The following is a 16,182-nucleotide window of genomic DNA, read 5'->3' as shown; positions in this document are numbered from 1 at the left end:
GTGTTTTAAAAAAAAATTATGAAAATCGGCCCAGCGGGGCCTGAGCGGCGCCCTCCGGCAGTAATGGACGAGCTGAGCTTATCCATACTGCCAAGGAGGTTAAAATGAAATTAATTTGACAGCCTCCATATACCTCTTGCTTCAGGTTCCCTCTAAGTCCCATACGGGAAGCAGCAAACATCATGCGGATGTCGTAAACACGCTGGTCTGACTCCCGATTCTCGGTCATGGCAGTCGTTATAGTCCGCCATTGCAGAGATCAGACCAGCGTGTGAACATAGCTTTAGAGCAGATTTTGTAAAGTACATACAGTATATCAGGATGCAAAATGATAAAAGCCATTTCTGTAAAGAACAGAAGCTCTAGCTGGAAATAACTGCACTGCCATCTAAATTCAGAAGAAGATAGTACAAACATCAGAATATTATGGCTAAAAAATAAACCATCACATTCACTCACTTCCTCCTGCCAGTCATCAGGTCTGTCATGAAACCGCCGTCTGGCTCTGTCTGTTGTTGGCACCTCTTCCTGAAGCTGTGTCAGTTTTGGTGGGGAAGGTGGTTTTGATTCTTTCATGAGCTGTGGAGCTTCGAAATGTAATGGTGGTACTCCAGTTGACAATATATCCTTCCTTTGCGGAGAACTCTTATTACAGGCTTCCTCCTTCAGGGCAAAAAACAGAGAAAGAACCCTCATGTGTATTAATTGACCTGTATCACCTGTTACACTATGTGTACAATTATTAACTGGTTCGCAGTCCACGGTTTTTACCCCTTAAAGGGGCACTATGGCGAAAAATTGTAAAATTTAAAATATGTGCAAACAAACAAGAAGTAAATTCTTTCCAGAGTAAAATGAGCCATAAATTACTTTTCTCCTATGTTGCTGTCACTTACAGTAGGTAATAGAAATCTGACAGAAGTGACAGGTTTTGGACTAGTCCATCTCTTCATGGGAAGATTCTCCGGGACTTATTTTCAAAAGCACTTAGTGAATGGCAGTTGCTCTGTCCAACTGCCAGAAAACTGTAGCGAGCAGGGAAGCTGGCCAGCATCATTGTTTAAAACCTTTTTAGGGAACATCTTTATAAGCAATAAAAGCCTTGCTGAGAATCCCCTATGAAGAGATGGACTCATGGGCGTAACAATAGGGCCTGAAGCCCCTGCTCCCGCAAGGGAAGGGGCGCTCATGTCTGTTTTGGGGTGCTGGAGGGGGTTGCAGCTGAGGGGAAAGCCATGGCCACACTCAGCGGGGAAGCTGGACGGTCCCCCCCCCCCCCCTCTGCGCTCCCCTCCAGCTTAAAATTGTGTCTGGGCAGCGGGCAGATACATACCTTCCGTGCGCTCCACCGCGGATACTCCTCGCTCTAGTGTCTGACGCTACTTCCTGTTTATACAGGAAGTGACGTCAGACACTAGAAAGAGGAACATTCTCGGTAGAGTGCACGGAAGGTATGCATCTGCCCGCTGCCCCGCCACTGCCCAGACACAAATTTAAGCTGGAGGGGAGCGCAGAGGGGGGAGCCCGAGGTGAAGGAGGGGGGGACCGTCCCCCCTCCCCGCATGGTGTGGCTTTCCCCTAATGCTGCGACCCCTCCAGCACACCAAAACGGCCCTGAGCGGGCCCGGGGTGGGGGATCTCTGGAGGGGGGCCGGTGGCTCCTAGTTACGCCCTTGGATGGACTAGTCCAAAACCGGTCACTTTTGTCAGATTTCTACTACCTACTGTAAGTGACAGCAACATAGGAGAAAAGTAATTTATGGCTTATTTTACTCTGAAAAAACGTACTTCTTATTTGTCTATGTTTGCACATATTATTTTAAGTTTTAAAATGTTTCGCCATAATGCCCCTTTAAAGAGAAACCGTGACCAAGACTTGAACTTCATCCCAATCAGTAGTTGATACCCCCTTTTACATGAGAAATCTATTCCATTTCACAAACTGATCATTAGGGGGCGCTGTATGACTGATTGTGGTGAAACCCTTCCCACAGGAAACTGAGGACCATGGTCCTGGCAGTTTCCTGTCTGTGAACCTTGTTGCATTGTGGGAAATAGCTGTTTACAGCTGTTTCCAACTGCCAAAAAAGCCAGCAGCAGCTACTTCCAGTGACATTATCTGCCAGCAGGAAAAATGTCACCAAATGATAAATGTCAGAATGTAAATCAGAGAGAGGAAGGCTTTTACAATGGGCAAACACTGACTAAATCATTTATACATAATTATTGTAAAAATGAAGCACTTTTTTTATTACATTATTTTCATTGGAGTTCCTCTTTAAGGTTCCTGACATTTTTGACACTGTACAGTAGCTGTGTAGTTTTGTTACAGCAGTAACTTTTTAATTACTTATGCCATCTTAGTAATATATATCATTTTTTTTCAGTACAATCATAGGCTTTCATTAGGTAATATTTATCTCCCAAATCGGTTTTATTTTATAGTCATTTTATGGGGAAAAATTAGACGTAAATGCAGAAAATACCCATTTTTGTTTTCATTTTTCACTCTTCCTAATTTTCACATGACAACTCCCACAGTTATAAAACACATAGAGTTAATTTTGTATGGCCCTTCCCGATTAAAATGATACCCCACATGTCATATTTTACTTCTAGCTGAGCATGCGGCGGACGGTTATCCCCAGCCTGCGCGTCTGTGGCAATCGAATGCGCTCACTAGGGCGACAGTGCAGGGGCCATAGGAGCAGTACAGATGCAATGACAGAGCATTACTTCTGTAGAGCATTGGGGCCTGAAACTTTCGCCCTAGCGATTGCATCCGATCGCTTCAGACGGCAGTCATTAAAGGTTTATAAACAGGTTTAGGTATTGCAGGGGTTAATAATGGGTTAATAGGCTAGGCTGCGGTTAAAAATTAAAAAAAACAAAAAACACCTTATTGGGGCCATGTCACTTTAAAAAAAAATGTTAACACCCCCTAACTTTATTGAAGGATTGTTGCTATTTGCTAGCAACAATCATTCACAAGGCTGTGCACGTGCACAGTAACGTGCACACGTGGAAGCAGGTGGTAGTTCTTAAAGGGGAACTGAAGTAAGAGGTATACGGAGGCTGCCATATTTATTTCCTTTTAAGCAATACCAGTTGCCTGGCAGCCCTGCTGGTCTATTTCTCTGGAGTAGTATCTGAATAACACCAGAAACAAGCATGCAGCTAGTCTTGTCAGATCTGACTTTAAAGTCTGAAACACCTGATCTGTTGCATGCTTGTTCATGGGCTATGGCTAATAGTATTAGAGGCAGAGGATCAGCAGGGCTGCCAGGCAACTGGTATTGATTAAAAGGAAATAAATATGGCAGCCTCTTACTTCAGTTCCCCTTTAATGCAGGACGTAGATTCTACATCCTGGAACATACAGCAGCACCAATTAGGACGTAGAATCTACGTCCTGGAACAGCAACAGGTTAAAGGAATACTTAAAGAGACACTGAAGCGAGAATAATTCTCGCTTCAGAGCTCATAGTTAGCAGGGGCACGTGTGCCCCTGCTAAAACGCCGATATCCCGCGGCTAAACGGGGGTCCCTTCACCCCTAAACCCCCCCCCCCTGCAAAATCAACGACCAAACTAGTCGTAAATTTTGCTCTTCCTGGAGGCAGGGCTAACGGCTGCAGCCCTGCCTCTCAGCGCGTCTATCAGACGCGCATCGCCGCCTCTCCCCCGCCCCTCTCAGTGAAGGAAGACTGAGAGGGGCGGGGGAGAGGCGGAGGTACGCGTCTGATAGACGCGCGGGAGGCAGGGCTGCGGCGGTTAGCCCTGCCCCAATGTGGAAGAGATTCCGCGATGTACGGAGGGGATTTGGGGGTGAAGGGACCCCCGTTAAGCCGTGGGATAGCTGCGTTTTAGCAGGGGCACACATGCCCCTGCTAACTATGAGGTCTGAAGCGAGATTTATTCTCGCTTCAGACTGTTTTTTTTGGGCTTAAAGATAGATATTTACTCACCCGGGGCATCCCTCAGCCCCCTGAAGCTGGATGGTGCCCTCGCAGCCCCGCTCCGATCGTCCTGTCCCCGCCGGCGGCTACTTCCGGGTTCGGCGACAGACTGGGAACGCGGCTGATTCTCCGCGTTCCCAGCCGCTATATCACCCTCTATGCTACTATAGCATATATATTATATAATTATAAAATGCAGTTTTAAATGATGGTTTTTATTATTTAGTGAGAAAAAAAAACTCCAAACCTATATGGCCCTGTGTGAAAAAGAAATTGCCCCCTGAACCTAATAACTGGTTGGGCCACCCTTAGCAGCAATAACTGCAATCAAGCGTTTGCGATAACTTGCAACGAGTCTTTTACAGCGCTCTGGAGGAATTTTGGCTCACTCATCTTTGCAGAATTGTTGTAATTCAGCTTTATTTGAGGGTTTTCTAGCATGAACTGCCTTTTTAAGGTCATGCCACAACATCTCAATAGGATTCAGGTCAGAACTTTGACTAGGCCACTCCAAAGTCTTCATTTTGTTTTTCTTCAGCCATTCAGAGGTGGATTTGCTGGTATGTTTTGGGTCATTGTCCTGCTGCAGCACCCAAGATAGCTTCAGCTTGAGTTGACGAACAGATGGCCGGACATTCTCCTTCAGGATTTTTTGGTAGACAGTAGAATTCATGGTTCCATCTATTACAGCAAGCCTTCCAGGTCCTGAAGCAGCAAAACAACCCCAGACCATCACACTACCAACACCATATTTTACTGTTGGTATGATGTTCTTTTGCTGAAATGCTGTGTTACTTCTACGCCAGATGTAATGGGACACGCACCATCCAAAAAATTAAACTTTTGTCTCGTCGGTCCACAAGGTATTTTCCCCAAAGTCTTGGCAATCATTGAAATGGTTTTTTTTAGCAAAATTGAGACGAGCCCTAATGTTCTTTTTGCTTAAAAGTGGTTTGCGCCTTGGATATCTGCCATGCAGGTCGTTTTTGCCCAGTCTCTTTCTTATGGTGGAGTTGTGAACACTGACCTTAATTGAGGCAAGTGAGGCCTGCAGTTCTTTAGATGTCGTCCTGGGGTCTTTTGTGGCCTCTCGGATGAGTTTTCTCTGCGCTCTTGGGGTAATTTTGGTTGGCCGGCCACTCCTGGGAAGGTTCATCACTGTTCCATGTTTTTGCCATTTGTGGATAATGGCTCTCACTGTGGTTTGTTGGAGTCCCAAAGCTTTAGAAATGGCTTTATAACATTTACCAGACTGATAGATCTCAATTACAGTACTTTTGTTCTCATTTGTTCCTGAATTTCTTTGGATCTTGGCAGGATGTCTAGCTTTTGAGGTGCTTTTGGTCTACTTCTGTGTCAGATAGCTCCTATTTAAGTGATTTCTTGATTGAAACAGGTGTGGCAGTAATCAGGCCTGGGGGTGTCTACAGAAATTGAACTCAGGTGTGATAAACCACAGTTAAGTTATTTTTTAACAAGGGGGGCAATCACTTTTTCACACAGGACCATGTAGGTTTTGAGGTTTTTTTCTCACTAAATAATAAAAACCATCATTTAAAACTGCATTTTGTGTACAATTATGTTATCTTTGACTAATAGTTAACGGTTTTTGATTTTGATGAGTAGAAACATTTAAGTGTGACAAACATGCAAAAGAATAAGAAATCTGTGTGTGTGTATGTGTATGTGTATGCGTGCGTGCGTGCGTGCGTGCGTGCGTGCGTGCGTGCGTGTGTGTGTGTGTGTGTGTGTGTGTGTGTGTGTGTGTGTGTGTACTATAGCAGCATAGAGGGTGATATAGCGGCTTAAAGAGAACCCGAGGTGGGTTTGAAGAATATTATCTGCATACAGAGGCTGGATCTGCCTATACAGCCCAGCCTCTGTTGCTATCCCAAACCCCCCTAAGGTCCCCCTGCACGCTGCAATCCCTCATAAATCACAGCCACGCTGCTGACAAACAGCTTGTCAGAGCTGGCTGTGTTTATCTCTATAGTGTCAGTCTGCTGCTCTCCCCGCCTCCTGCAGAACTCCAGTCCCCGCCTGCATCCCTTCCCTCCCTGCTAATTGGAGGGAAGGGACGGGGGCAGGGACCAGAGCTATGCAGGAGGCGGGGGAGCAGCTGAGACTGACACTACAGATGTAAACACAGCCTCACAGCACGGCTGTGATTTATGAGGGATTGCAGAGTGCAGGGGGACCTTAGTGGGGTTTGGGATAGCAACAGAGGCTGGGCTGTTTAGGCAGATCCAGCCTCTGTATGCAGATAACATTCTTTAAACACACCTCGGGTTCTCTTTAAGTATTCCTTTAACCACTTGCCGACCGCACACTCATACCGTGCGGCGGCAAAGTGGTAGCTGGAGGTGCCTCCCTAATTAATCAGGAAAGGCCGCTCGCGCGAGCGGCCGTTTCCTGTTAGATCACGGAGCGGGTCTCCGTGAATAGCCTGCGAGCAGCTGATCGCGGCTCGCAGACTAAATGTAAACGCAGGAGACGTTTGTCTCTTTTGTTTACATTGAACGGTGCTGCTGCGCAGCAACGCCGTAAGGCAGATCGGAGATCCCCGGCCAATCAGCGGCCGGGGATCGCCACCATGTAACAGAGGACATCCTGTCACAGGCTGCACAGGACGGATAGCGTCCTGTGCAGCCCGATCACCAGGGGGGACAGGTAGGAGAGGGAGGAGGGAATTTCGCCGCGGAGGGGGGCTTTGAGGTGCCTCCCCCGCAACATGCCAGCCAGGAGCGATCAGACCCCCCCCTGCACATCATCCCCATAGGGGGGAAAATAGGGGGGTGATCTGATCGCTCAGCATGCAACCTGATCTGTGCTGGGGGCACAGCACAGATCATAAAAAACAGCGCTGGTCCTTAAGGGGGGGGGGGGGGGGGTAAAGGCTGGGTCCTCAAGTGGTTAAGCAAGTGAGTATTTTAGCCATATAGGCCCATATGCAATTACCTTTTTCTCCTGAGTTATCTCCTAAGAGATACTTTTCATATTTTCTTTAAAATAAATTTAGCATTTTACAATTGAAAAAGTACCTAAAATTTGGTGAAAAAGTACTACCAAAATTTTGCGTATTTTCTTGCTTGCTGGTGGTTTATGACAAGGTGTGAAAATATCACCTGGGAGAAAACTGAGGAGAAAGAGTGAATTGCATATGGGCCATAATTGTTATGCCTATATCCCAACCTGCATAAGACGTGCTGTCTGGATTTAAGCATATTTAGTCATGTGTATTTGTGTAATGAGGAAAGCTGTGGCCTAAATGGATCATCACACTATATCAAGGGTTGCATAATCATTAGGCAATTTCTTCTCCTCAGTCTACGGAAAAAAGGCTTGGAATTATATTGGGACATGACCACAGAACCATTAGATAGTTTATTGGAAATAGTCAACAGGGTCGCAAGAAATTACTACTACCATGATAAAAAGAGGTCTTGATGCATTGTTTTTTTGCAGCGATAACCATGAGCAGAAATTTCAGTAATGGGTTGAAACCATGAGTTTAAATATTAAATGGGAGTGCCAGCATTTATTTGAAAAACAAATGAAACTAAGTTGTTGGTGGCCACTAATGAGCCAATCTTTTTCATCCAATCTTACCATTTCTATGTAATATAAGGTAACTGCCTGAAGTATCCATTCAATATATTCTCCCAATTTACCCTAATACTACATAGATTTGGTAAGATTGGATGAAAAAGATTGGAACATTAGTGGCCACCATTAGAAACCTTTTATCATGGATTGGCTCAGCAATATGGTATACAAATCTAAACCTGTGTGATATTTTAGAAGACACAAGCAAACCAGCCTGCAGGTGAATTCTAGCATCACTGCCCATTCAATATAACTGGGCTTTGCAAGAACTATTACTGTATAGCTGAAATCAAGTTTTAGGGCTGGAACCCACAGGAGCGCTTTTGGCAGCGTTTTGGCAGCACTGCGATACGCTAGCAGTTTGCCAAAACGCTGGGCTAATGTTAATGGATGGGGCAACTTCCACAGGAGCGTTTGCGTTTCTCAGAAACGCAAACGCAGGACCTGCAGCATTTTGGGAGCGTTAGCGCTTCAATGTAAAGTATTGAACCGCTAGCGGAAACGCTCAGCAAAACCTAAACTGAGCGGTTTTGCTAGCGTTTTGCGGTTCAGCACACTGTAACAAAATGAAAAATAATTCACAGGACCAATCAGGATAAAAACGCAAAACGCAAAACGCTACGCACCCGCTGGGCAAAAAAATACAATGTTGCAAAACATGACTAAAAACGCACATGAATCCGCTTGCAAACCGCTCAGACAAAATGCTAGCGATTGCGTTTTGCGTTTGCTGATTTCAGTGGGTTTCAGGCCTTAGAGTAAGAATCTCGTCCTCTGAGATGTAATGCACAGAAAGTGAGAAGCCCCATCAGAGATTTAGAGCCATATGCAATTCACTTTTTCACCTGTGTTTTCTCCTAGGTGATATTTTTAAACTTGTCAGTAAAATGCCTTTTAAGCTCCCAGAAGGCAAGAAAATGATTAAAATAATTTTGACAGTACTTTTTCACTAACTTTTTGGTACTTTTTTTAGTTGAAAAGTACTGCAAAGTTATTTAAAATCAAAGATGAAAAATTATCTCCTAGGTGAAAACTCAGGTGAAAAAGAGAATTGCATATGGCCCTTAGTCTTAAATGTATAATTTGCCAAGTTGTTGAGTTTAACTCAAGTGTGTACTTTTCAAATATCCAAATTGTCTTTAATGAAGAGAAGAATCACAACAAATGCACTGCTTAAAGCGAGCTTGAACTGAAAATAAACCTATGATGTAGGTAATATTTTCACACCTTATTAATAAAATGTCTTTTAGGGCCTGTACACACTGAAAAACGCAAGCAAAATCGCAAGCGCATGCGTTTTTAAAGTGCATGTAGTTTTAAAAACGCATGCGCTTTTGCCTGCGTTTTTTGTGCGTTTGCGTTTTTCTTGTAATTGCTGATTGGCTAAAGAATCCTTTGTTTTTTTCTAGTTTACATTTCAACAGGAATCAGGAGATTGCAGAGTCTTCTGGGATACTGACTTCTGAAAAACGCAGGCAAAAACGCATCGCACCAGTGTGTACAAGTCATCACGATTTTCATTATTTTCCAAAAGACCTTGCGTTTTTAAAAACGCATGCGTTTTTAAAAACGCAACACAAGCGCAGCAGTGTGTACAGGCCCTTACGCCCCCAGCAAGCAAGAAAATAACACTAAATAATTTTGGCAGATCTTTTCCACATACTAGTGCTGAAAAGGTGAAACATTATCTCCTAGTAGAAACCTTAGGAGAAAAAGTGAATTAAATAAGGGCAATGAAGCAAACGATGCAACTTAGCTCCTACTATGACAACATGCTGATGGAATCAACAGGCTACAGCCGGTAAATCGGATTATGTGATGCGGTTTGGAAAAAAAAAAACAAGATAAAGAGCATGTGATTGTTCCAATTCTAAGTTGTATGCAATTTGACCATAAGCTGAATTAGTATTTCATTGACCAGCTCTAAACATAAATGGCATGGATATACACCTGATATTTATGTAACCTGTTCTTTCAATTAGGCTTTGAAACAAGCTAAATATGTTTTGGGAGAAAATACAGAAAGACTTCACAGCTATACATTTTCCAACGATTTCTCACCTTGTCACTATCTGAAGATGATGATCTTGACCTTGAAGACCGTGATTTCCGATCCTGCCTTTCGGGTGAGGATGAATTAGAATGAGAACTATGTCTTGAACGAGAGGATCTGATGGATGAAGAGCGGGATGAATGAGAAGTAGATGAAGAAGATGAGGAGGATGATGACGAGGAAGAAGATGAGGAGGAGGAGGAGGAAGAAGAGGAAGAAGTGGTCCTCCGTCGAGATTCTACAATAGAGACTTTTTCTGTTTCTTCAGGAGCCCCAACTGATTCTACTTTTTGTACATCATTTTCTTCCTCTTCATTAGGTAGCAATTTACCTGTGGTAATGTGTTCTAGAGATGTAGAGGTACGATGACCTTCATCGTTCTTGATTGAATTTTCATGTTCAACTTTCAGTTCATGTTTCGTTGACATCTCTATGGCATCATGGGTTTTAGAGGGTGAATTCCCAAGTGATAAGGAAAAATTTACAGAATTGCGGAACTCCGATTGATTTTGTTCTAAAGCAATGGAAGTCTGAACTCCACTTATAGTTTGTGAATCTACAAAAGACTTTACAGGTGACCCTTGGTTGCATGAGGAACCTATTGCTGAATGAGACTGCAATACTTCACACTCTTCCATGAGGGGTTCAGCTGTCTCTACTGAAAAGCTTGGTTCTGACTTCTGAATCATAGCAGCTTCCTGAATATCAATGTTATCCTTATTTTCAAGTTTAGGTTCTTGAAAACATGCCCCAGTCACCTCCACAGCAGCTGTTGTAGGCTCAATTTCAGTTGCCTCCACAGCTGTAGATGGAGCCTCAACTTTGGTCATCTCCATAGCAGCAGCAGGTGGATCTTCTACTTCAATTGCCTCCAGAGCAGCAGGTGGAGCCTTGACTTCATGTGCCCCCACAGCAGTAGACAGAGCCTCAACTTCAGGCACTTCCACAGCAGCAGAAGGAACCTCAAATGTGGTCATCTCCACAGGAACAGGAGCCTTGCCCTCTTTCACTTCCACAGCAGCAGATGTAACCTTGCCTTCAGTCACCTCCATAGCAGCTGATAGAGCCTTGACATCAAGCACCACTACAGCGACTGTTGGAACCTTGATTTCAGGAACCTCCACAGCAGCTGATGGAGCCTTAACTTCAGTCAACTTCACAACAGCTCGGGGAGCCTTGACATCAGGCACCTCCATAGCAGCTGTTGAAACCTTGATTTCAGGCACCTCCATAGCAGTTAATTGAGCCTCGACTTCAAGCACCTCCACAGCAGCCGATGGAGCCTCAACTTCAGGCACCTCCACAGCAGCCGATGCAGCCTCAACTTCAGGCCCTTCCACAGCAACAGATGGATCCTCGACTTCAGGCACCTCCACAGCAACTGATGGAGCCTCGACTTCAGGCACCTCCACAGCAACTGATGGAGCCTCGACTTCAGGCACCTCCACAGCAACCGATGGAGCCTCGACTTCAGGCACCTCCACAGCAACCGATGGAGCCTCGACTTCAGGCACCTCCACAGCAACCGATGGAGCCTCGACTTCAGGCACCTCCACAGCAACCGATGGAGCCTCGACTTCAGGCACCTCCACAGCAACCGATGGAGCCTCGACTTCAGGCACCTCCACAGCAACCGATGGAGCCTCGACTTCAGGCACCTCCACAGCAACCGATGGAGCCTCGACTTCAGGCACCTCCACAGCAACCGATGGAGCCTCGACTTCAGGCACCTCCACAGCAACCGATGGAGCCTCGACTTCAGGCACCTCCACAGCAACCGATTGAGCCTCGACTTCAGGCACCTCCACAGCAACCGATGGAGCCTCGACTTCAGGCACCTCCACAGCAACCGATGGAGCCTCGACTTCAGGCACCTCCACAGCAACCGATGGAGCCTCGACTTCAGGCACCTTCACAGCAGCCGGTGGAGCCTCGACTTCAGGCACCTCCACAGCAGCCGATGGAGCCTCAACTTCAGGCACCTCCACAGAAGCCGATGGAGCCTCGATTTCAGGCACCTCCACAGAAGCCGGTGGAACCTCAAATTCAGGCACCTCCACAGCAGCCGATGGAGCCTCGACTTCAGGCACCTCCACAGCAGCAGATGGAGCCTCAACTTTAGGCACCTCCACAGCAGCCGATGGAGCCTCAACTTCAGGCACCTCCACAGCAGCCGATGGAGCCTCGACTTCAGGCACCTCCACAGCAGCCGATGGAGCCTCGACTTCAGGCACCTCCACAGCAGCCGATGGAGCCTCGACTTTAGGCACCTCCACAGCAGCCGATGGAGCCTCGACTTCAGGCACCTCCACAGCAGCCGATGGAGCCTCGACTTCAGGCACCTCCACAGCAGCCGATGGAGCCTCGACTTCAGGCACCTCCACAGCAGCCGATGGAGCCTCGACTTCAGGCACCTCCACAGCAGCAGATGGAGCCTCGACTTCAGGCACCTCCACAGCAGTCGATGGAGCCTCGACTTCAGGCACCTCCACAGCAGCAGATGGAGCCTTGACTTCTGGCACCTCCACAGCAGCAGATGGAGCCTCGACTTCAGGCACCTCCACAGCAGCCGTTGTAGCCTCAACTTCAGGCACCTCCACAGCAGCAGATGGAGCCTTGACTTCGGGCACCTCCACAGCAGCAGATGGAGCCTCGACTTCAGGCACCTCCACAGCAGCCGTTGTAGCCTCAACTTCAGGCACCTCCACAGCAGCCGTTGTAGCCTCAACTTCAGGCACCTCCACAGCAGCAGATGGAGCCTTGACTTCGGGCACCTCCAAAGCAGCCGGTGGTGCATCGACTTCAGGCACCTCCATAGCAGCCGATGTAGCCTCAACTTCAGGCACCTCCACAGCAGCAGATGGAGCCTTGACTTCAGGCACCTCCAAAGCAGCCGGTGGTGCATCGACTTCAGGCACCTCCATAGCAGCTGATGGAGCCTCGACTTCAGGCACCTCCACAGCACCCGATGGAGCTTCAACTTCAGGCACCTTCACAGCAGCCGATGGAGCCTCGACTTCGGTCGTCTTCATAACAGTAGATGGGACACTGTCTTTAGGCATTTCCACAACAGAAAATAGGACACGGTCTTCGGGTATTTCTGCAACAGATGGGACACTGTCTTCAGGTATCTCTGCAACAGCAGTTGGGATACAGCCTTCAGTCTTTTGCACAGCAGCAGAAGGGACACTGTCTTCAGGCATCTCCTCAACAGATGGGACAATATCTTCAGGCATCTCCGGAACAGATGGGACAAAGTCTTCAGGGATATCTGTAACAGATTGGCCAAAGTCTTCAGGCATCTCCACAACTGCAGATGGGACAAAGTCTTTAAACATTGCTGCAATAGCAGATGGGATGGGATCTTCAGGCAGCTCTGTATTAGCAGATGAAAGACTTTCTGCAGGCATCTCTGCAACAACAGACTGGACACTATCTTCGTTTACTTCTGCAACAGCAGATCGACTACGGTCTTCAGGCAGCTCTGTATTAGCAGATGGATGACTTTCTGTAGGCCTCTCTAAGTCAGCAGATGGGATACGGTCTTCTCTCATCTCTGCAACAACAGGTGGCACACGGTCATCAGGCATCTCTGCAGCAGTAGCTGCAACAGTGTCTTCAGTCATCTCTGCAACAGCAGATAGGATACATTCAGGGATATTCACAACAGCAGGTGGGACATTGTCTTCAGGCATGTCTGCATCAACAGATGGGGCACTGTCTTCAGGTATACCTGCAACAGCAGATAGAACATGGTCTTCAGGCATCCCTACAACAGTAGTTGGAACACTGTCTTTTGGCACCTCTGCAACAGTAGCTGGAACACAGTCTTCAGCCATCTCAACAGTAGAAGAGGCATTGTCTTTAGTAATTTCCACAGCAGAAGATAGTACACTTGTCTCCACTACCCTGGGAACAAGGTTTACCACAGTAATCTCCACATCAGCATTCTGCCCTTCTGAGGTGACCTTTGAAGGTACAATTTTAATCTCCTCTCGTGTATTTGTAAAATCTTCACAAGTTTTTGGAAAAGCGTTATGAAGAGCATTCTCTTCTGTCACAATTTCTTTAGTCTTTGTATACTTTTCATCTGCATCAACCTTTATAACAGGTTTGTAAAATGCACCAGATTTTTTTTTTATTTCCTTCTTACTGTTGCATTCTTTGGATGCCTCAGTAGCAGTGTGATTCTTAATCGCGTTTTCATGAATGATTTGATCATCTTTTATTTCATCCACTTGTGGGCACTGTTCAGACAAGCTAAAATCATCTGGCGAGCTTAAGGGAAACATTGGTTGTTCAGGAATAAATGGCTCTGGCACCAGATCTGTATCTTTATGGGATTTTGCTTGAGTAGCATCTTCTGATGTCAAAGAGGCAGGAATTTTTTGTAATTGTGTGTTTGCCTGGCCTACTTCATGTACACTCTTATATTTTCCTTCCCTTTTTGATGTTAGTGCTGTAGCCTTAGATTCTTTTCTTACACGCATTAACTTGTATGGCTTTAAAGGAACATTTCCTTGTGACATTTCAGTGGTCGATTTTTCTGGTTTTGCAGATTTCAGAGATTCCTCTACTTCTTTGGTATTATTTGATTGATTCAATGTTTCTTCAACAATTGGCTGTGTTTCTTCTAATTGTTTAAGTTCTGACATCTCATCTAACTGCATAGGCATTTCCTCTTTCTGTATATAGGAGGAGGGCTGCAATACTTCTACTGGACTAAAAAGAGAAACATCTTCACCTAGAGAATGGCTAATGCTACTGGCAGATTTTCCTCTTACGTTTGGGCCAGACTCACAAGAGACATCTGAACTGGATTTCTCTGTAGGCTTTTCTTTTGTCGTTATACCTGATAAATTCTCCTTATCCCTATCAGTAATCAAGTTAGTTACTTTTTCCTCCATATGTGTCTGCACACTTTGTTCCACCTCTGGCTTGTCTAAGGCAGTCAATGATAGCACATCGGATTCCGCATTAAGGGACTCACTGAGTACTTCTGGTCCATGTACGTCATGGATGTCAGGACGATTAACCAATTGTGAAGTTTTTGTTTCTTTTTGGTCCTTCTGTGCGATAGGTCTAATTCGTAGTTTTCTCATTTTAGATGATCCACGAGCACGTACTGGGGAAACCACTCCATCTTTGTCAGACTCAACTGAATCGCTTATGCTCACTGCTGAACTGTCATCTAATTTTTCCTTGTCTACTTTTTCTAAGCCTGAAACAGACTTCACTTTGGATTTTCCTAATTCAGGGTGGCTAGCTATAGTAATGCTACTCTCTTTAATATTTTCATTAGTTTGTAGTCCTGGCGTTGCCAAAATGGACATGGTTTGAACCCCTCTTGATGAGGGCTTCTTTACTATACACAGACTCTGTTCACTAACATATGCTTTTCCATCAGACTTTGGGCGAACTGGAGGCTTAATCAGAACCAGAGGTGAGCTCGCTTTTACATCTTTTACTGTGGTGCCTTCTGTCACAGAAGTGCTCTCCTTGTCTGATTTGTAATAATCCTGCGTCTTCGTTTTAGCTTTTTCAACATCTTGACACTGGTTAGAAGTCTGCTGGATAACAAAAGTAGTCACCAATGAATCTGAGCCAGTCTTCCTGCGTTCATGTCCATGGCGTCCTAACTTTTGAGGGGATCTATGGCTTTTTGTACTTTCTTTTAGAAACTGTGGGGATAACACTTTTTCAGTTACTGGGGTTCTCTGCTTTTCAGGGCTGTGATGTTGGAAACTTTCAATAGAAAGCATTGGGGGAACACGTTCTTCCGCTAATTCTTCAACAGGTGCTGATTTGGAAACCGTTTCGGATAACTCTGGAGGAGAAGGTGAATGCTTGACTTTTGGAGACTTTTTCTGATGCTGAGCAGATGACCTAGAAGATCTCCTTCTTTTGGGAATTTCTTTATCTTCCATTGGCAACTCCTTTTCTTCCACTTGTTCCACATCTTCACCCGCTTGCTCTACTTCTTCCTTGGCAGGGATGTCTCCTTTAGAACGCCGTCCACGCGTGGATGGTTTCCGTGGCTCTTGTTCTTGTGCTGGCTGTATAAGCACAGGTGGTTTTGACGTTTGGGCCTGCAAAATAAAGCACATAAAATAAAGGTTGCCTCAACCCTAAAAATGTGTACATTTTTGAAAGTAATATTGATGAAAAAGTTACCTGTTTTACTCTGGATGACCTCCTGGATTTCTTCTTAGGTGTCTCTTCTTCAGATTCTTCTGGTTCTTCTAAAACTGGATGACCTTTTTCTTTACATATACATAGATAAAAAGAAAGGAAGTTATAATGATTTACCAACCCCTTTCATGCTACTTTATATATTAATACACACAAGCTTATATTATAAAAAGGAGAATGCCTTACTGGAAAACAATTATACAATCTAAGAAATGCCTGCATGAATAATAAAAAAAAAAACTATAAAAAACAAACAAAAAAAAACAACAACATATACTTTTCTTTATTGTTCTCCTGACTTTGTCTAACTTGTGGATTTGAGCTTGGCAGGCAAGATATGCAATTCTTTTAAAATGACTGTACTGCAAATAAT

At 45.3% G+C, this 16,182-nt stretch overlaps 1 protein-coding gene across 2 annotated transcripts in view; it reads right to left on the bottom strand.

Moving 5' to 3' along the window:
- The window catches only part of ACIN1 (apoptotic chromatin condensation inducer 1), a 135,444-nt gene that overhangs the window by 80,541 nt on the left and 38,721 nt on the right, over positions 1–16,182 (bottom strand). For both annotated transcript variants that reach the window (XR_011022249.1, XM_068241988.1), the window contains exons 5-7: positions 15,792–15,880; positions 9,626–15,706; positions 460–663 (exon numbers count right to left, since the gene is read on the bottom strand). Coding sequence is in view for 1 of the 2 variants with exons in the window: in XM_068241988.1 (XP_068098089.1) it covers positions 460–663; positions 9,626–15,706; positions 15,792–15,880 (6,374 nt within the window). In the remaining variant the exon portion in view is untranslated. The remainder of the gene's footprint in view (positions 1–459; positions 664–9,625; positions 15,707–15,791; positions 15,881–16,182) is intronic.

The sequence above is a fragment of the Hyperolius riggenbachi genome, chromosome 1 (genome assembly GCF_040937935.1).
Source record: "Hyperolius riggenbachi isolate aHypRig1 chromosome 1, aHypRig1.pri, whole genome shotgun sequence".
In the NCBI taxonomy this organism is placed as follows: Eukaryota; Metazoa; Chordata; class Amphibia; order Anura; family Hyperoliidae; genus Hyperolius; species Hyperolius riggenbachi.
The sequence above is the reverse complement of the archived record's forward strand: the minus strand, read 5'-3'. Positions and strand labels throughout refer to the sequence as shown.